The sequence below is a fragment of the Anopheles arabiensis genome, chromosome 3 (assembly GCF_016920715.1).
Source record: "Anopheles arabiensis isolate DONGOLA chromosome 3, AaraD3, whole genome shotgun sequence".
Taxonomy (NCBI): domain Eukaryota; kingdom Metazoa; phylum Arthropoda; class Insecta; order Diptera; family Culicidae; genus Anopheles; species Anopheles arabiensis.
This window is the reverse complement of record NC_053518.1, coordinates 90,303,283-90,325,085: the sequence shown is the minus strand read 5'-3', so window position 1 is coordinate 90,325,085 and position 21,803 is coordinate 90,303,283. Positions and strand designations below refer to the sequence as shown.

At 46.7% G+C, this 21,803-nt stretch overlaps 1 protein-coding gene across 1 annotated transcript; it reads right to left on the bottom strand.

Annotated features, from left to right (window-relative positions):
• Positions 1-52: 52 nt before the first annotated feature.
• LOC120901780 (transmembrane channel-like protein 7) lies at positions 53-21,109 on the bottom strand. The gene is made up of 5 exons (XM_040310021.1): positions 19,029-21,109; positions 6,586-6,836; positions 6,383-6,520; positions 4,682-4,782; positions 53-4,611 (listed from the first exon to the last, which is right to left on the bottom strand). Exons 2-5 carry the CDS (start codon positions 6,746-6,748, stop codon positions 1,807-1,809), a joined length of 3,207 nt encoding a protein of 1,068 aa, XP_040165955.1. The 5' UTR covers positions 6,749-6,836; positions 19,029-21,109; the 3' UTR covers positions 53-1,806.
• Positions 21,110-21,803: the final 694 nt, after the last annotated feature.

Here is a 21,803-nt window from a genome sequence, read left to right as displayed (position 1 = left end):
TTCCCTTTTGCAACACCGCAATTGGCATACTGAAAACAAACTAAATATTGCACATGTTTGTATTTTGACGAATAATTTATTGGTTTTACCTGATGCTCCGATCTGGTGGTAGCTTTTTGTTTGTAAGCTTTTCTTCACACTCTCGCCACTCTCGCTTCCGGCTGACAATGTCTCTGCAAAACCAACCGAACGTCGCGTTGTAGCTACTGTAGTGTGGTTTTCATTGAGATCTTAGTTTAAATCCTTCGACATAAAATTATGTTTTACGTATAATATTATCGTACTAGCTGCATGCTACCAGAAATCATGCCGACTCATATGCTGACTGTTGAATATTACACCGTGCGTCGGTAGTCCTGAATAAGATGTTTGAGATGAGGATTTACGTAAAAGATGAACTTCGCGCGCACACATGCTTTATTGTGCGCGAAAGCGTACCGAATGACGCGGAAATCTATGTATAGGAGCTGCATTGTAGCTGATTGGCTTTAAACACGTTAAAGCCAGTTATTATTTCGATGCATTTATGTAACTTCTTGTTCATCCGAAGCACTTGTATGTTGAAAGTATAAAAACGTGCATCCTGTATGCTGTTCGCGGCATATTGTTAACGATTGTAGTAAATCATTCCAAAAGCTGACCTATGGTACATTGAGCATACATGTTTGTGTTTGTGGCTATTTCGGGAATGGCCCATTTGGGCCGATGGATGATACCAATGTTGGGGCGATCGTTCAGCACGGTGGCGTTCGTTCACTAACTAAAGTTTAAAAGTAGGCAGTCTCAATGTCGGTATTTTGTGTTCACTCGTGCGAAAGGGTCTCCTGATCGATCAGTGGTTTTAGAGCCTTCGCTTTCAATGATTTCATCTAAACAATTTGCCTATTTTTGGTTTGCTGGGAAAAAGTCTTTTTTCTGTTCTAGATTGTGCTAATACACGCTACCTCTGCTCGCTCTATTCCATATTTCACTCGTATTGATGCTTCAATCGCCTCTGTGGACCTGGAGTGGTTTTAGTGTTGGTCCTCTGAATCCAATCCAAACTTAATTTTGTTCAATATGACTTTTTTTGCTCAAATCATTCCAATTGGTATCATTTGCGCTATTTGCTTGACGACATTCTTGTTCTTAGATCGATCTTATTTCCACTTTTTCTTCTTCTCGTTCGGCTCGAGAGCATGTCACGTTACGCTGCATATATTATACTATCACAATGATATACAAACACACAAACACAGATACCTAAGCTAGTGATCAGTTGCTCACTATAACGCTGCACTTAAAAATATTCACAAACACGCAAAGAAGATTACACTAACGTAGAGTCATATATGTACAAAGCGAGCGATAAAAGAGGAAAAGGAGACCCTCCGATTATTAGCAAACCTTTTTTTACAATACACTCCAAAAGTGAGATAAACCCGCTCTCAAAAAACTGCGTCTCAGTTTGAGGAGTTTGGAGTCTTAAACCTGACCGATAATATCTTGCGAAGGAGGTCTCGGCGTTTGCTCTGTTGGCCACTGATAAAGTTCGCTTCCCTTCGCCGGACAGTACCGAAGCACCGCGTTTTATCTAAACTCAAATCTAATAACCTAAAGTGCTGGAGTAGCTTAACAAATAAATAACATTAATTTCGCCTGATTTCATAAAACCATAAGTGAACCTAATAGTTGGAATATAATATCACGATCGGCAGGCGTGTGTCGCGCACGTCCGCTCTCGGTCCACCTCGGGGACGAGAGAAGAGGAAAGGAACAAACGTTGGTTAGTCTGTGTGCTAATCTCATGGTATTTGCTGGGTCGCCTCAGTTCGCACCCGTCGTATTGCCGGTGGAACTGGAACCACTAGCCGGGATTGGCGGCGGCGGCAGATCCTTCGGCCGATCGCGACTGCTCGGCTTGGAGTCGCGGTCAGCCCGGGGAGGTAGGGCCGGCGTCGGTTCCGATGCTTGCGACTGACTATTGGTCCGGGGCGGTGGCACAACCGGTGGCTGCTGCTGCTGGTATGCCGACGGCGGCGGTATCACATTGTTTGCCGTGTTGCTCGAAACGGAGTGTTGCTGCTGATATTGCTGCTGCTGCTGCTGCTGCTGTTCGGCCGCTTGGCGCATCATGCGCTTCTGGTACTCCTGCTGCTGCTTGATGAACAGGCTGAGCCGGCTGAGCAGGAACTGCTTATCGTGGCCCTCGAGCACCAGCTGCTGCTTCAGCACCTGCACCATGTGCCGGTTGGCCGTCGACACGGCGTAATAGTAGTAGATGAAGAACGTCAGCACCACAAAGCACGGTATGGCGAAGCTGGCCGTGCCGAAGTAGAAGATAACGTTCTGGAAGAACTGCGGCATCTTCATGAACGCCGCAATGGCCCGATCCCACACCGACGGCAGCCCGCGGAACGGACCGCACGACCGGGACGGTACGATCTCGGCCAGCGCGTACACCACCGGCACGAGCGCGAGCGTGAACGAGATCAGCAGCGTCGACATGAACAGCGACTTGGACCGGGACGCCCGGTACAGGATGGCGGAGGGGTTCGAGTTCACCAGGCAGGCGAACTTCTTGATGTAAAACATCAGAAACGTCAGCAGCGCGGCGATCGCCGGCAGGAAGGGCGCGTAGAACGTGCCGAGCCAGCAGAGCGTCTGCGAGTAGATCACGTCCAGCACGTGCTTGGACAGCTCGAACTCCTGCTCGCCGATGAACTTGGCCAGCCGGGAGCTCGAGTGGCGCGCAAACAGTGCCCGCGGAAAGTTCACGAAGAACGTCACGAGAAAGTGCGTCGCAAAGTCGACGATGAACAGCTTGTAGAACTGCTGACCGACGAATGTTTCCCAGCATTGTGGCGCACCGTTCTGCTCGTCGTAGCATTGGGTGGGCAACTGCTGCTGCTGCGTCTGTGCCTCGGCCACGGGCGATTGGCGGTCGAGAAGGAGTGTGCCCAGTACTGAGATCGTCGTTGCGGTTAGATTCGCTACGAGTGAGGCATTTGCTTCGGGCAGCTGATATGCGACGGTGGTCACGAGACTGGCTGCGGCTTGTGTGGTGCTGGTACTGCTGATGGTGGTGGTAGTAGTAACGGGCATGGCAGTGGTCGTCGAAGGAGCCAACGTGGTCGTGAGGATTTGCTCCACGCCCTGCTCGGACGACGCATTCAGCAGCAGCTTCTGCGTCACGTTCATGGGCGTGATGAGAAAGTAGAACCGGCTGAGCAGCACCGCCAGCGACGACAGCCGCAGAAACACGGTCCGGAACAGGCTGATCTTGATCACGAACAGCGGCGAATACTTTTCGTACTGCACCAGATAGTTGAACAGCTGCGGCACGACCAGATTCATGCACACGATCGCCAGGTACGGCAGGAACTCGTAGAACAGCACGCGCAGCTTCTCCTCCAGCGACAGCCGCTCCATCGTCGGGTCGGTCGCATTGAACCCTCCACTACCACCACCACCCGCTCCCACCTCATCGCTGATCGACGAGAGCAGTGGCGTGATGGTGCTGGCGAACGATATGGCACCGCGCTGGGACGCGGACGAAAACACCGACCAGGACGACGGCCAGCTCATGTACAGCGTCCGGTTACCGATGCCCTCGCTGAAGCTGACGGGGTGTGAGGGCGTAAAGTTCGGTTCCAGCTCGGCCAGCGACACGTTAAACAGCACGTAGATCGTAATGGCAGCGAGCAGCAGTATCACAAACACGACCAGATTGACCAGCATCCGGATCGCGATCAGCTTGAGCATAAACTCGCGCGACCGATTGTTGCGCTCGTGCTCGAACCGCTTCTGGTAGAGCAGCGATTTGATCTCGTTGTGTAGCGCCCGGTGCTTGATGTCGGCCGACTTCTGGTTGTGGATGCAAAAGTCCCACCCGCCGAACACCAGGTTGCAGTACTGGTAGAACAGGCCTTCGCCCTCGGCGATTCGATCCTTAAACTGGCGCACGACCGCCCGCATGATGGCGACGAGCGTGATGATGTAGTAGATCGCAATGATGATCACGTACACGAGGGGCAGATCGTAGTACAGGATCGTTTGCCGCTCCGGGTCGGGCAGGTCGCTTTCCAGCAGCCTACTGGTCTCCACGGTCGATCCATTAATCGCTGCTGCTGCTGCCGCGGACATGCGCAACTGACGCGCCGTGTGGTACGCTCGATCCTCCATTGGGCTGTAGCCGTATATCTGATTCGTGTACATACCGTAGAACAACAGCGTACCCTCCACGAACCCCGTGCCCTGTATCAGATCCAGCACCGAAAACTGAGCCGTACGGGTCACATTCTCGTAGCTTTCCGAGCAGCACTGGACAGACGTTGGATCCGTCACCAGATCGCATGGCAGGTCAGTCGGTTCGCGCAGCACTAGGTGGGGCAGTACGACGAACGCAAAGATCAGCAGAAACAGCAGCAGGTTCAAGAAGACTAGCCAGCGCAGAAAGAGGAAGTACGCGACTACGCCCGTCCCGAAGTTGCCCTCGATCGTCTTCAGCGACATGCGCCACAGCTCGAGCTTGGTCTGGTATTCGCCCCACTTGGAGCGAAAGCTTTGCCACGCTTTCCGCCGGCGCCATTTGATCTGCTCGAAGCCTTGCAGTCGGAGTTTGGTGGCATTCTGTAAGAGGGAAAAGTAGTCATCGATTAATGGTGCGTTTAGTATGCTTTGAAAGGAAAGTAAGCATTACCTGTAGCTGTGCCTTCATTTCTCGCTTCTGTGCCATCGGAACCGGCATCGATTTGATCTCCCGAATCTCCTCCCATGTTCGCTCCTCGTTAATCAGGTTCTCTGGGAGGACAAGTAAAGAAAAAGGCATTTCAATATGATTGCAATGTAACCCCTAGACACCGTCTGACAGAGGCGAAGAACCCTTTGCCCCTTTTACAATTCTGTCCATCACCGACCCTGATCATCCCTGATAGTTCGTTGCAAGTCAACAGTCTCAAAGGTCCATTGTTTCATTGCGCTGTGTGCTGTGCTTGGAACACAAACACATACACACAGACACACTTCCGGGGAACAATTGCAGCACAGACAATGGTTTCGCTCCACACCGCTAGGTTAATGTCAGTGTCGCAATTTGACGGCAACGTCCGTCACATACGTCGCACGTTGCACATTCGTTAGCTGCCACTCGGTGACGATCTAATGGAGATCAATCAACTGGGTCTGGTGTGGAGGGCTGTAATCATGCTGCAGTGTTAGGTCGCGAGGGCAAGATCAGTTGATTCTTTAAAATAAACGACAAATGAAGCATCTTCACAGACATTGATTAAGAATTAAGTGACGCCAAATCGTACAAAAGATACAACCTATAGGCAGAATGATTTCATATGAGAGCAATTCTAACAACTTCAGGGTTTTTGCTCCACGTATGATTAAAGCGGCGATGACTCATTCTCCATCCAAGAGCTGATGATCTTGCTAAATCTTTGTTTCGTTCATTGCTTTTTGCTTCGTTCGGTGCTGAACAGAATCAAGCAAGCTGATCTTCCAACGGAACAAGACAAAGAACTTCAAAAGCGATAAAGAGCTGTAACTATCAAGTCGTTTTAAATACACGTTCTGTGAAGATTTCTCTGTAGTTGAAGTTCTTACTGAAATCAGTTTCACAACAAAACAAATAATTCAAGATTCCACAGCAGTAGTCCAAAGCCGTAGTCGGCTCAATAAAAAATATAAGAATCTCATCATCCTCACGCCACCCACATGTAACGGTATCTCGTAAGGGCTCGCATGACACACGACGACCCCACTGCTATCATCGGGAAGCAAGTCGCTAGCGATGCTCTTGAGATAATTTACGATCCTCTCCCCGCGTGACGCTCGCGAAGTTAGTAGTCGATAGAAGAGAGCGGAAGAGAGCGCGAGACACGCACGCAGTCTGCTGGTCGATCATTCTGCCAGTCGTTCGTTGAACTACACCGATCATGAGTGGCAAGAGTAAAAAAAGAACCAGCTCCAGCTATAAAGTGACCGGATACGGAATATCATCGTGGGACAATTTCACGCTGCTGTTACACTCCCTTCCCCACAGATGTGTGGGGGTTTGATGTGGGGTAGCTAATTTATTTTCTTTTTTTCTTCCCTCTCTTTGGTGATAGCTATGGACCAAGCTCATTAGCATTGAATGCAATGGTTATTAGTTTTTTATTTCTGTGTTTTTTCTTGCTTATTTGCATGAGTTGTATTTTTGGGGCGAGTTTTACACCGATGAAACCATCACTTGATGTTCGTAACAATGCCACCCAAATCAACAAACATTATTTGTGATAATGGAATAATTACGACCTATCTTTGTGTGAAAGTCGTTTGAAGGACATTACAGTAATTCAAGTTCTATCAGAAACCCCACAGGATCTTCTCATCCACAAGCATTTAAACTCACCTGATAGATCGGGCAGGGTGGCCACCTGCATCTCGTGGTACTGTGAGCCTCGGCGGGCAACGGTCGAGAAGCTGGCCCGCCGCCTCGTACCACCTTTCGTGTCCTGTCCCTGGGCAGGTCGGACGCGCCTTGTCGTAGCTAAAACACAAACACAAGTTAGGTTGGATCCTGCTACTGATCATTCCCACCAGACCAGTACTTACCATTTCGCGTTTGCTTCGACGGTAGCAGGGTTGCGATCTTCGACGGATCTCGCTGCATACCCTCCAGGTCGGCCGGATAGCTCTCCTGGTAAAACTCGCCGCCAGCCTCCTCCCATCCTTGCGTTTTGCTTGCCCTTGATCGACGATCCTTTCCGCCGGACATGATTTCCTGGACCTGTTCCTCCACACGGTGGAACTCCAAACACCTGGAATGCGCGCTGCTTCAACGTACACACTACGCGTTTAACTTTCTGCAATGGGGAATAGGAACCAGTAGATACGACATGTTAGCGAGAGCAGCACTTGATGGCGACTGTGGAGATGTCTTTGCTTCTTTGATACAATTCTGGAACGTCGCCAGAGCAGAATGAATAAGCGATTGACGTGGCCTGGAAGAGCGTGTACCGTATCCCACCCGCTTCACACCTGTCCGGACGTCCGGAAGTTCGAATCTCCAAGCCCCATCACACCCGTCACTCACATGGACGTGGTCTGCATTGGCAAGAGCGCCCACTCCTACACGCCCGTAACGTCTCGTTAATTGCCTATCATCACCTCGAACTTCTAATAGACACTCGAGAGTTTGTTCAGAGCGTTTTTCCCCCACACAGCACAGCTGCATGCAACACGCACATCAAACACCGTTGCGACGCTATTCCGACCTATTCCCCCTTCAACTTCTTTCAAACCAACAAGGCACAGGACAGGCGACACAATCATCGTAGCGAGCGCATTGATGAGGTGTTAATGAGTCTCAATTACCAATTGACTGCGTTCCGGTGCTCGACATGTTGTGCGCGCTGCTGCGATAAGATAAGCGAATGCCCTGATTGAAGGATTTTCGCGACAGTGTGGAAGATGGAAGGGAAAAAACAAAAACAGCCAACAACCCTTTCGGTAAGTGTGTTTAGTGCCCAATGATACTTCCACATCAAACTTTCACTCGTGCTAACATGTGGAGGAGTCATTACGGGCGTTCTATCTTATCTACCGGCATTGATCGGTACTTGGGTTTGACCCAATGCTTGACACTTTGGGAGTGGACGAGTCTATTGTTGATATTGATGTGTGTAAGGGTGTCATACTATATGGTAGCGCTTACATGTTCGAATACATGCCGAAGGATCTTGCACACTTCAGCCGCATTTCAAGTGCATCACCGCTATCTTGGTTTAAAGATTGTTAGGTGTTTCTCCATTTCCTCGTTATAGGTTCAAACTGTGTACTTGAGTCATCCCATCTTTGAAGTGGGCTCTCGAGTGCAAATTTCCACTGGGTTTATTATCGTAAAATGGGACTTACACGAGTGTGTCACATGTTTTGATATCCTACAGTAGCGTGACTTGTATGAAAGTAATGACTATAAAGGTGTGTTGGTATTAAGTCATCTGTATTGTACTGATAAATTTCTCACATAAAACGCGAATGACTAATTCCACACCAGTTCACGCAGTTCTGTGAAATGTCAAACGTCCCCGAATGCGCTGCGCTGACCTTAACCTCAAACGACCAACTTTCACTAGCCGGAACGGTAAGTCTTCCAACATCTTACCGCATTTCACACTAGCTTGAGTCACCACCCACCACGAAATGAACTCTCTTTTTCGCTTCTCGTTTGCCAACCACACAGAAATAACACGCTACAAAAACCATTTGAGGGGGTTTGTACTGAACATTTCTGCACTTTGTCCTAGGTACGTCGCTCACGCGTCAAAATGTGGCATCGAACCTTGGCCAGCGAGCAAGTAATCTCACTAACAGCAGCAGCAGCAGCAGCAGCAGCAGATCAAACAAGCCCCTCCCCAGGCCGCCCATCTGTCGCCAACCTTGCATTGCCAGACGTCAAAATGCCGAAAACACCGGCGAAATGCTACTTGTAGTAGAGCGTAGTAAAATTAAAAATAACCCCCCCGAATAAGCGTCGATCGTGGTTGCGAAAGAGAGAGAGACAGAGATGAGGTTGGGTGGTTCATTTCGAGTGAACCGATGAAGGTCGATCGAGCAAAAACGATCGATCGATCAATCGCGATTGATGAATTGCACACAAGAGGGTACACGTACGCACACTTAAACTGTCGATTGAGGCATTGAGTGGCGTTAGGAGCATCGTGTGCGAGGAACAGACTTTACAGTAATCGCTCAAATACCACAAACATTCACCTCTCACGATCAGCGCTGTAATCCACTGTACCGTCAGCCGGTTCAACGTCTGCAAGTGACGCTGAGTCGATTAGACTTGGAAAAATCTGAACGATTTTTATTTCCTCCCCAAAGCTGTTGTTTATGGCGTCAGATACCGGGCAATGTATCGTGTTGCATAAACATCCCCCTTCCAGACGTGTGCAGGAATTCGAGAAAATCGCAAACCTCGTTTAACTGTTACTTGCCTACCGTGTCATTCATCGGAACTGGCGATGTTGGCATCTTACTGCAAATGCAAATATGAAAAGAAAAAAAAAGATATTCCAAAATACGTCAGACATCATCGCCCCGGCATGATCGCGGGCACGATCGGTGAGTAAAGTCAGGCACGTTTTTAAAAATACAGAATTGCACAAACGGCATGGTCTGGAAATCGTGCCGGAAAATGGTCGCTTTTCTGTCTGTTCCTTCTGCCCCTCGATCACGATCGCAAATCCTGTTGCGAGATACGGAAAAGGGATGTTTGTGTAGGGGGACGGGGGCGTTTACGATGTGTTTTCCTTTTGCAGAACCAAACGGAAGCTAAAGCAGGTTATTTTTTATTGGTTAGATAAATACACACACGCACACGGTTTGCCCTTTCCACGAGAAGCATCTTCCACGAGACTTTGCAGCTTCTTCGATTTAATCGCTGCTCCGATTTAAGCTATTTGTTTACACGCTTCAACGCGATCATAATTAAGCAAAGAAACAAGAGGAGCAGTAATGCATGGACGACCCCCATCATTAGCTTAACAAGGCTCCACGCGCCAAGGCAGCAGCACAGAGTTGGGACATTTCTTTTGCGAAACATCTTTATGATTTTGTTTGTTTAGTTTTTCCTTTTTTTTTTTGGTCATGTTTGCGCATTAATTCATTTTCACAGCAACACCGCCGAGACATCGCGCAGACACGAAACTGAAACACCTCCCAGATAAACACAACCAAGTACAGTGGTAAGCAGTTGTGTTTTGGTGCTGGTGTTTTTGGTGTAGCGAAACGAAACACGTGCACGGAAGGGCAATCGTTTAGCTAAACCAGCATGGAAACGCCGCAGCACATGGACAGCAACATTTTGTTTGGTACCGTGTAAACGCACTCACTCTCCTCACCCTGCCTAATTTCCAACATCACACGACAACACTGCTACCACTACTATCTACTGACGTGCAGCGATGGCGACGATTAGTGCAGACTATTAGCAGTAACTTTTGGGTTGATGGGATGTTTCGTTATTTACCATCTTCACCCACCATCCGGGTTGATGGCGTTTGTTTATTGGTAGCAACCGGCAGAGCGATAATAAACAAGCCCCCTCGCCCGAGTGCAACTCGTTGCAAGTGCTCCGTGCTAACGCACGACGCCGAAATAGTCGATACCGATCGGGCACGTTTATTTTACATACAATCCAGTCACTTCAGCTCCTTGTGCTCAATCGAACTGTTTTGCGCGCCCGTTTGATGGACCACTTTATGGGTGGTGAGGTATAAAAATCGCCCATAAATAAGGGAAGCAGCAGCCAGGAAGAGAGTCCAATGATTAACCCATTTGAGTTGGGGATTAAATTATAAAGCACTGCCCAACTTGATCGGAATAATTGATACACACTTGTGCACGCGACTACTAGAGCGATTGGGAAATATCAAAACAACTGCAACAGTTTCTGTGTTAGGCGTGCTTCAAACTAATGTTTCTCAATTATTGTTGTAACCCTCAACATATCGGTTCAATCAAAGCGCACAACACACACACACATTCGCCACGAGTAAGCAAGTGTTATTAAATTGCTTGCCTTCTCGTCGATCGAACGTACTCCCGCCGAGATTCTAATCTATTTATTACCAATCAAAAACATTGCGCTGTACGTTTCCGTTTGGGCCAATATGTGGCCATTGCCACCGCCGCAAAGCGGTTTAGAATACGCGATGCCCACAGGAGGCCCCCGCGCGCGAGCTGCACAAGAATCAAGTAGGGGGTGTGCTGCTATTTTCAGCCGAGGGCACTCAAGCATTTGACATTTGTCTAGCGTCTATTTATGGGCCCCCCGGGTGCCCCCTTTTCAGCAGTTCCCTGTTTTGAAAAATAGCGACAGTAAAGAAGGTGTTGACAGTTTGCAAGCACTTGAAATGGGAAGAAAATACATTGATTCTCGATTTCGGGAGGTTTCTAACATCCTTTCTAAAACCTTTCTTACGTGAGGTAGTTAGTAATTTGGGCAAATAGTGTAGTAAATGGGCAAATTAAAAGCTTTCTCAGACCCATTTTTCTTTAAATATGGTCCGATTTAAACTCGATTCGTTGTGAGGAAGTAAGCGGAAGCAGTAGCACGGTTGTAAAGCAAAAGTTATCATCCAAACGGCAACCGAGCAACGAGCGTCGAGCGGAAACGCTGAGTAAAATTATATATTGCGTGTGAGGGAAAAAACTCACCACTGTTCAGCGTTAGTTTGTGTTCCGTTTTTTGCTGTTTTGTCTTGGATCTCTGTTTTAATTTCGGCTCAACGCGGCGTGTCGGCAAAGCAAAAAGATAGCGTCTCGTCGCGTCGGGAAGTAAGCAGCGTGGGGCATTAGCCCGCCCCATTCTTCAGACCAGGGAGAGAGAAACCTGCGAAACGGTGGTCGCTCGTCTGATCGGTTGCATATTGTGCAATTGCGTGGCGTGGCGAGTTTTGCACACACACGCCGATGACTCAAACGCTGTTAAAGAGGTGCGCGATGAAGCGTTGAAACCGTTGGTGGCGCAAACCGTTCGTTCGCTCGAAGCGCGCCGGTTGACCAATATTGCAGGCAAAACTCATCGGCAAATCTGTCCGCAAGGGGTGGAACAGAGACCGTTGGGCGAGTTGGAGTCGATGGCAGCAAAACTGTACTGCCGGCATGGAATAACTAAAGCGAAAGTGAAGTATTTGTAGTATGTCGTTGACTTTACTGCCAGTGACGACACAGATGGAGAGAATGATTCGCTTGGAACTTGCTTTCCTGCCAGTTGTTGGAGCCAAAGCGGAACTCACTTTAGCAAAGGGTCTTATGTTCATGCTTATTTAGCAGGACCTACCATTATTTCATGGTGGGAATATCTTTCAAAAGTGTCCTAAAACATACCGATAATACTTCACGAGAGATCTTTAGCTTTATCTTAAAATATAATTAAGATTATGATCCATAGTAATGATTTAAGTCCACATCTCAATATAGGATCGTTCGATATCATTGAAATGACATGAAAAGGGCATTAGAACCAGCTCCCGCGATATGCCACCATATGGAATAGAGTCTATATCATGTACTCAAACGAGATACAAATATAAGACACAAAATAGAAGAAGATCTTGATGATTATGACGTCATAATGCAGTACCCAAATGGTTCTAGGTAGGGCAGGAGAGAAAGATATCACCTGAAGTTCAATATTCTACATTCTGAAGTTGACAAAGTATTAAATGAGCTTCCATTGAATAGCAGAGCCTTAGTAGCTTAATGTCTATGTCATATGTACCAATATCTCAAGTTATGATATATATCGTTGGGATATTCCAATATTGGGATCTTCAGAATCAAATCACAGATGCTCTCTTAAAGAACGCGGTTACTTTTGCACTTATTACCTGAGATCTACATTGGAAAAGGAGGATAGGAACTTGCGACCATTCTGTTCATTCATTTGGCATCATCTGGCGCAACTGGAAGTCTACACAACCAAGTTGCATTAACTGCTGGCGCGTAGTTCCATCCGAAACCTTATCAAATTATATCATTTTGAGGCACAAAATCCCCAAACGTCCGACACTATTTCCATTGTGCCCTCTGCACACGACAAAAACCTCCACCGGTTTCTACTTTCTTTTTGGCACAAACAATTTTCATTAAATTAACACGAACACGGTCAAAAAAAAACCACGCAGGTGCCGGAACCGAACTGTTTTGCGGACTCAAAATTTGCCACACCTCGAACAATGCTTGTCACACACGCGCACGTGCACACGCAGGAAATGAATAGAAAAATACAATTGAGCTTCCGTGGGGCTCTTTTTCACCATTTTCGAAAGGTGAGTTAGTCACAGTCGGTGCCCAAATGTAGGACGACCGAAAGCCATGTGTCATCGGATCCCAAATCCACACTTTTGTGAACTTTTGTGATGCCAAACTTTCACCTCCAATTTTCCCGCCGTGACGTTGCAGTGGTTTTGAAGAAGAAAAGCAACAAAAAACCAACAACCTCTTAGTACCACACTGCATGATTGCTGGCCTGAGGTCTGGGGAAAAACTAAACGATACCAACAACACAACCCGCCGGTTCGATGCAGCTGATTCAACACACAACCGTGCCGGAACGATTGCTTGTTTACAGCTAGGTTTTTTTGCCTTCGCTGCCGACATGGATCATACGATTGGCAATCAAACGTCTAATTGCAGTTCATTTGTGAGGTGAGGTTGCGAATTGGCTGCGATCGCTATCATTTGCCTTCGTCTTGTGAGTCGCACTGGCTTGATTGAGAGAAAATTAAACGTTATTCCAATGGTATTTGTGACCACAGGGAAAAGGGCAATGTACCCTTTAGGGTGGAAAAGAATGACAAACTTGACAACATACACTGAACACTGTACGTTAAACTCTTCACAGCTTCAAATGTGGCATGAAAACATGCTTAAAAATGATAATAAAAAGCCAAAAATAAATCGCACTCGCAACGGTCGAGGCGCCTCCTTCTTGGGGACGGGCAGTATTTTCGCATTGTTTTACATTTTACGCGCACAATTACCAACCACAGCGGATTTTCAGCTGTTGCTCTTGAAATCTTTTCATCCGCACCACCCAGAAAGAAACAAACGATCAACGAAGCGATCTTTACGCTTCCTCTCTATTGCTGGTTGAGTCAATCTCACTTGCGCCATAAATTTCGCCACACTCGGGAAATTGGGAAACAATGTTCGTTGTTTTCCTTCTGTTATTTTCGCACTATGCTTTAAAGGTCTGCTCCTCTTGTTGTACAGTCTATTTGTACTGGGTAGGTTAAAAATATATTTGAATTTTATTATTACCCAACATTACGAAGGAAGTAGCGCCGAGCCGATCGCTCGGACGAGTGTGATCTTCCCTCAAGCACTTTTTTTAAGGGCAAATGCTCGAAAATATCATCCCATCGGGGCACACGTCCCCCGGATGATCGTCCCAATTAGAAGCATTCTAATTGAATTATACATATTTCACCCAGCACCACAGCTGATGTGTGTGCTGACGGCGAGAGATGCTCTTTAAATGGTTTTTGCCTCCATCCGTTCACCTCATAGATGGGCTGTCCCAAAAAACAAAAATTGCGAACCAAATAGTAACGACTCACGGTGAACCCGTGGCTCAAATATTTGTCACTCGCCGGTTGTGCCGGTTGTACGAAATGTTTATCGTGCTCGTTGGCAGGGTATCGAGGGGAAGAAAAAAAAAAAAGAGTGACCGCGAAAATACAAAACGCGTCGAGCGGTGTATGGCAACGGGGTGCGATGTTTGATATGGCAAATCATTCGTCACTACGCGATCCGGTGGGCTTGCGTGGTCGCCATAACGCTTCGCTTTGGCGGTGCAGTGCAGGGCAGAGAGGAACATTATTGGACTGTACGATGCGGGGGAATGTGCAAATCGTGACATGCGTGCTGATTGACATGTGACAGAGTGTAATTACGACTTGGAGAGTCGAGCGCTTTAGGAAGTTTGTTTGCTTACGGAAGGGATGGTTTAGAACGGCAAATAGAGTTCTTATCTAAATCCACCATGTGAAGGAGATAATACACAAAACAAGCTTGTAGATAATTCATCACCCGACAGTTGTTCTTTTTTTCTTAAAATAGTGTTTTGCTTAATGAACGGAATGAGCGACTCTAACTCTGGATGTTCGAATGTCTTTTAAATTTGCTTCAACAATCCAACCATGATTTAAATGCATCGATCTTCTTTATACGACGAATCCATGAAATGACGATAGCTTTATCTTAACCAAAGTTGTTGAACTAATATTACCCGAAATACTTACACAAATAATTGTGTTTTCGAGTGCTGAAATACGAACAAAACACCCCTTTGAAAAGTTAACCTCAATAAGTAAATAAATAAACAAACACTTTGTCGCTAATTGTTTCAGGCAACACCTGGCTCTAGTGTCATCCGATACTGTATCACAGCGACAAACAAAAGCTTCTGTTGGCAAAAAAAAAAACAGTTTCGTGAGAAAAAGTGTCATGCTCTACCAAATACATAGTGTGTTTTTATCTTTCTTTCGGCAATTCTTGTTGTATGATGCATTTTTTTTCTTTCAAGAATTTGCTTTTTTAGCTTTCCGCATCGATAGCTGTTTGTACCGGAAACGGGATCATATTTACACCACAAAAAAAAACCGACTGCAAATTTTGCCAAGCCACGAACCCGATAAAGACAACAGCACGCGTGTTTGGTCGTGTGAATTGTTTGTGCAAAGCATCAACAAAAAGTGCTTCACAAGCGCAAGTTTGATAGCAAAAGTGGACGGACCGAAGTAGTGAAGGTAGAAAGCGAAGCGATGACTCCAACGACGAAACAGAAACAACAAACAACCGAAAAAAGTGAAACAGCATAATTAGTGCTATTAATCATGCATACAGTTAGGGGGAGGCGTCAATAATTCGTGTGTGGGTGGAGGTTTTTCTTTAGTTTGTTGGCGGTTAAAGCGGTAAAAGAGAGCAGATAAAAAGGTGTTGCTAGAGACGTAACAGAATCTCAAATATTCTGAGCATTCTTCGTAGCAAAGCTAAAGAATACCTTAATGTATCACATTTTAAATTGAACCTCTTCTCATCGCACGAATATATTCGTAAGAACATGCAACATAATTGATAAGGTCAAACGGCTACTTCCCAATGCGCTTGCGGTGCGAGTAATTTAGCGATTTGCCGCAAGGAAAGCAGGAAACATTCATTTTAAACTCGTCGCACAGACGCATCCACGCAGACGGCCCAAAAGACTTGGTCCTATTTTAAGCGCATCTCATTGCCAATCATCCCCTCGCTGCGGGAAGACGGCCGACGCAAAGAGGCAAGGTTCACAGCCCGGAAGGTCATACCGGGCCATACGCGGATGTGGAAGGGAACAACCAAACCAACGACGGCGAGGTGCACATAAAGCCGTCGCTGGTTTTAGCATTTTATATTTTTATTCCTTTCTCCCCGCCGGCGATGCAGCACCGACCCAGCTAAAGATGCAGCGGAACTGCCACCGCACTCACGGGAGGGACAGAAAAACGGACTGTTTTGCGAGTTTAATCTCGCAACACACACACACATGCTGCAGCGGATCATTCGCACATTAGATCATCGTGTGTGAGAAGACCCTGACTAACGCGGCTTGTGTCACGAAGATGGCAACATGGGATGATAAATTAAACGCGCTGTAAGTTAGGGACAGGAATGGAGACATTGAGGGAAGCATGTGTCTACAAGCAGGCAGAATGGATGGAATGGAGTTTCAAAGGGAGGAATCGTTTCCTTATCATACTGTGAGATTTTTGAGTGATGCAGTAATTTTATTCATGCCGCAAAAGTATTTACATTACGTAAAGTTGGTTTGCAATAATGATCACAACCAATCAAACCAACGAAATTGGTTTGGATTGAACCGATAGATGGCGCTGTACGAAACACTTACCAATGATCTCGTTTTGTTTCTATTTAATTGATATGTTTACCAACCAAGAACAAATAATTACAATTCAACCAAACTCTCAACAAACCGTTCAGAGGAAACCCTTTATAATGACGATCGTTGTGGCTTTAGATGCCCTTTTTACTCGTTATTCCCTTTCCCCGTCTATGTAGATCAGCTCAAACCCGCGATCGCATCACTTGGTACTACCAACAATCACTCGGTACAACTGCGCGGGTAGGGAGAGTAGTATCATCATCATTACTGTAATTCGCGAGATTACCATGTACACCACGGCGGCTGGATGGTACACGGATGTATCGCGGAGGTCGCTGCTGATGCTCTCTACCAGCAACTAATAATAACAGCGAAACGTGCTATGACAAGGAACGACGAGCAGGAGGATTTACATTTCACCCGGCGTTGGATAATACCGCGCGATAAGTGTAGCTTTATCTCGTTTACCACAAACGAACCCACTTTGGGCGAATGTTGTGGCGTAGTATAGCGGCTAGTTCGGAGTCGGGTTCAAACCCACCATCCGAAAGACCTGAGACAATTCAACCACTGTGCTTGGCGCAGCTGATCAACCGCGCCGGGGCACGATTTGCTTGCTGCGCCAAGGTCCAAACGGTTGATAACGGAGCACACACACACAAGCCAACAAACAGGGCATTTATATTTCTATGCTTGTTCGAAGCAAGAGCCACAAGCAAGAACTGCGTCCACGAGCTTCACTTTTGCCGTCGTCTTGTTTTTTTGTTTTCGCTTCCGTTTGCTCTCGTTTTCGATGCGCAACATACGCGGCGCGTGTGGGTGTAAGTGCAAGGGGATGAGTGCAGTCCGATTTGTGCAAACGGAGCATACAAAGAGAGTGGACGAAGCATTTGATTGAAGAGTGAATGAGGTCGCATTTCATTCGCTGACGGTTCATTTCCGCAACGCCGCAACGGAAAGTGTCAGCGATTTTTTTAAAGGGATTGTGTGAAGTTTGCATGTCTCAAGTTTTGCTGGGAAGGGTAGGCCCTAGGAAACTAGAGCGTAAGCATTTGCCAATCAGGTATGATCTAGATAATAATATTTGTCTTTCTTTTTTGATTTAATGTCAAAACATTCTGGAGTGGATGATCTTGAACTAAAAGCTCTTCAAATTCTCCCATATGATATGCTGCCAAACGTATTTCCAAAGATTTACTCTGTAATACGACCTAGTTGTTCTTATAGCATAAAACGTCTCTATCATGAACCAATTTTGTGTATTCCAGCAGTAGACTCAGGACTCAGGATAGCTGAAAGGTTATATTTTCTGTATCGTCTGTGAGGAATCTTCTTCCATTGCTGATGTTAGTCCAAGATATAGTACTCTTTATAGTACTAGTACCAACATAACAAAATGTTTTGGAAAACTTCTACCCACATCAACCGATCTCATCATCTCAACAAGTTGAAAAATTATGATGGGTCCTTTAATCTTCTCTATCCTTCAAGTCTCCCAAATCCAATAGACAGACAAGACTATCAACAAGGACTTGAGGACAAGAATCCGATTATTCAGAAATTGTAGCCCAAATGATGAATTCCTACTTCTATTTGGCGTAACGTCCTACGCGGACATGCCGGTCTACGCACAGGCTTTCGAGACTTTATTCATTACCACGCAGCCGAATAGTCAACCCTTGCTACGGGGGGACGGTCCATTTTAAGCTTGAACCCATGACGGGCATGTTATTGAGTCGTTCGAGTTGACGACTATACCACGGGTCCCCTTTGAATTCCTACTGTGATTACTAATCACACAGACCAGTTAATAATACCTCGCATTCTAGAATGTTAATAGATTTCATTTCGAGTTTTTGTTACATCAATCCCTAGATGTCAATTTAACGCTCCAAAGTCAAATAGAATTATTCGTAAAGAAGTTTTTAAAGCAACAGATTAGAGATTAGCTCCATTGCTGCTGACACTGGAGAACTCTCTGGAATATTGAATCTCGGTGACTAAAAAAGAAGACTGACAAGCATTCTGCACGAGCTTATCACAACTCTTTTTCCCAGCATCGCCCAATGATCCCGCTCTTTTTGAGGTCATCGTCATCAGCAAACGATTCAATCCAACGAGCTATGAATAATGTAGGCCTGAGAGTAGATTTAATGGACCGCGACACATATCTCCTCCACGTGGTGGCACGCTTCGCACCGAAGGCATGTAATTACAAACCGACCTGGTGCTTCCGCCACAAACGAGCGGATCGTAATTGTTTCGTGCATCTCTGGTTCTAGTTGCTCTAGAACTGGTTTCTACATCGGGCACCTTCTATCCCCCAACAAGATGTAAACATGTAAATAGTTGGTGTTTGAACGTTTGATAGATTTATTTGAACGCCCTTGTCTACCCACCATTAGCATTTAATTGGGTCGTGGCTGCAAGATGTGCTTTCTAAGGGCGAGATCTTGCTACAATGTTCCCAGTTGGGCCGGGACAAACTTGTTCCAACCAGAACCTGGAACTAGAACTGCATTCGTTTCACCAAACCTTGCAAGAAATGTTGCCTATACTATGTTAAATGCTGCTGCAAGGAAGCAAAACATATTCAACTTACCACGTATCTCACTGGCCTCCCGCACACAAAGGTGTGCCGTACCGCGGTGTGCTGGCAAACGGTTAAACTCTATATATGCTTTGTTCTCGTTACCCCCTCCCGTCGATCACTAGATCGGCGCTAGATTGCTTCTAGATGCCCAAGGCTACCCCTAGTGGGGCCCACACGGACACGAACCGGCGTGTGGCATTGGCTTGCAGTTGCACAGAACCTGCAGAACGTGCACCACCACCTTGGCTGTGGCACCTTGGGAATGTGGTCCAGCCGTTTGCTTCCTTGCTTGGGCGTTTTGCTTGAACGGACTCTGTGCACTGGTTTTCACTAAACTTGCATTTTTCAAACGCCAGCTTCGCCTTTCTTTCTCCTCGCACTCACTACACTTCAAGTGGATTTACTTTTCAGCTTAAATTAACTCACTAAACCGGTCACAACGGATACGCGCTCACATACATTTCATCACACAGACACACAAACTGGGACCTTTCTACTGCTGCCCCTTCCCCGCACCGGTGGAAACCGCAGCTCGCCGCCTACTGTGCATTAGAAACGCGTCCCGGCACACCGCTGACGGGCCAGCGGACGACGACAACGACGACGGCATCATGGTGAGAGCAGCTTTATTTTCCGGTTTTTGTTCTACTTTTTTGCCCCGCACGCGCACACATTGCACAGTGAGCCCTACGGAAAGGAGCTGCTGCTGCTGCAAGCGACGAACTTTTACATCGTCGGACCAGCGCAATCTGCAAGGTGTGGTAAACCGCTGCAGGAAAGGGTGCAGAACTCCCCCAACTCGGTTTTCGCTATCTCTCTCTCTCTCACACACACAAACACACGCTTGGAAGCGATGCAGCACTTTTGTTGTTGTTTTTGTTGTTGGGGTAAAGAGGAGCTCTTTTTCAGCACTTTTGGGGGAGTTGGGGGCAAAGCAAATCCTTTCGCTGTATTGCACTGTAACACACACATACACGGACGGGTAGTCGGATTAGGGATTAGGCCTTATGGAAATTACATTCACATTTGCTTGTGGAGGAGGAGGGAGCTATTTCACACACATTTAGCTTCGCCCGTTTTTATGATTTGCAGACTTTTCACGGCATTCTCTGAATCACTCTGCTGCCATCATGATTGCTTTTTTCAACTCTTAGCACTTGAGCACGGACAGCCTCCTGTTGACGGTGAGCGAGCCTCCACCCCCCACCTTTCGCTCGCTTCAAGAGGCGATTTTCACGTTTGCTTCCAACGCCGGAAATGGCTTTCGGACGCTCCCTCTTTTCCTCATCCACTTCACAGCATCCACACACACACACACAGAGACGGTCGAAAGAGATATTCAACACTTCTTTGCACAACTTTTGCTTCTTGTTTGGACTTTTGCCTTCACAGCCCGTCTTAGCGGCCAGAGAACTTTGATTTACTACAACGTTGTACAACTTCTTTCGCTTCGCTTCTTTCGGCGCACCTCGGAGAAAAACACACCATCAAAGGGAGCTTTTCCGCCAGCATCCAACACAGACACACACACACGCGGACAGGAGCGAGCGTAGAAATGATGGCGATGAAGCCCTTTCTCTTCTCACTCTATACACGTATACACATGCGCGCCACTCACCTCCATTTCCCCCACACCGCTCTTCCCTTGCCCGGCAAGCGCGTTGCCTGGTGCACAACAGCGGTCTGTGTTGTCGTTGACACAATCGAGCCCACCACACACACGCAAACACAAAACACACAAAACTCTTCCCCACCGCGAGATGGATACACAGACACACACGGCACAGGTGAAAATTTTGCTCTCGGCCCGAAGAGGATGGATGGAGAGATGCGTTCTCAAACCACCATGGCGCGGGGTGGGTTGTACACAGGGGGTGGCTTTGCTTTTGCTGCCAGCCTACGGTCAGGGATATGCTGCGATTCAGCACAACTTCTTCTTCGTTTGATGCTGCTGCCGCTTGCAAATCCTCTTGCGAATGGAAGCTGCTGCTGCTGCTGCTGCTGCTGAAGAAGAAAGCAAAACCCGATACACACAGAGCTGCGGACCGCAAAACAACCCCCTATTGCCGTCGGCGGATCCGCTTGCTTCGAGCGCGAGAAACATAATGAAGAGCGGACAGCCGCGCCGCTTTGAATGGCCGAACGGGAGAGAGCGAGCGAGAGAGAGAGCGCGTACGCTCGTTTGCGGGAGTAGATTTTGAATGAAGCGAGGGCTGGTCGAAAAGTAACTTCTGGGTGTTGTTTCTTGTGTTTATTTGGCTTTCTTGTAGTCATCGCATATTTTGGAACAGTTTTAGCAAATCATTTCCTTCTTGAGGATGGTTCTGTTTTTATACAAATGTAAATTAAAGTTTAATTACTTTTTTAATACTTTTAAACCTATTACCCCGTAAGAGAACAGTATTTTCAGCCTCATTTGTTTCACACAATTTCCCCATGCTAACCCTTGTCTGAGGGGTAGGACTTTGCGCCTTGGGAAATGTGAGCCGCAAAAGCAACATTTGAAATTTCCGTTGACATTCCAATAAGAATAGAAGTTGTATTTGTAATCTGTATTAGCATTTTTGTTAAATATAAAAATAAACAAACGTTTTATACCTTTACAAAACTAAACACAGGCTTTTTTGCATGTAAAAATACAATTTTTATTCGACTGTATAAAATCATTAAACATAAAGTTGGCATGAATAAGGGGGAGAAAACGTGATCTTCCATCTACCAAAACCAAAAATCAAATGCTGTATAAATTTTTACACGATTATTTTGTTTTTTCTCCATTATAGT

Excerpts from the sequence above, each read along its gene's own strand:
- LOC120901780 (XM_040310021.1), bottom strand. The coding sequence starts at position 6,748 with ATGTCCGGCGGAAAGGATCGTCGATCAAGGGCAAGCAAAACGCAAGGA. Across the intron at positions 4,783-6,382 it reads CACCCTGCCCGATCTATCAG|AGAACCTGATTAACGAGGAG; the intron begins GTGAGTTTAAAT and ends TTGTCCTCCCAG. Across the intron at positions 4,612-4,681 it reads AAATGAAGGCACAGCTACAG|AATGCCACCAAACTCCGACT; the intron begins GTAATGCTTACT and ends TCCCTCTTACAG.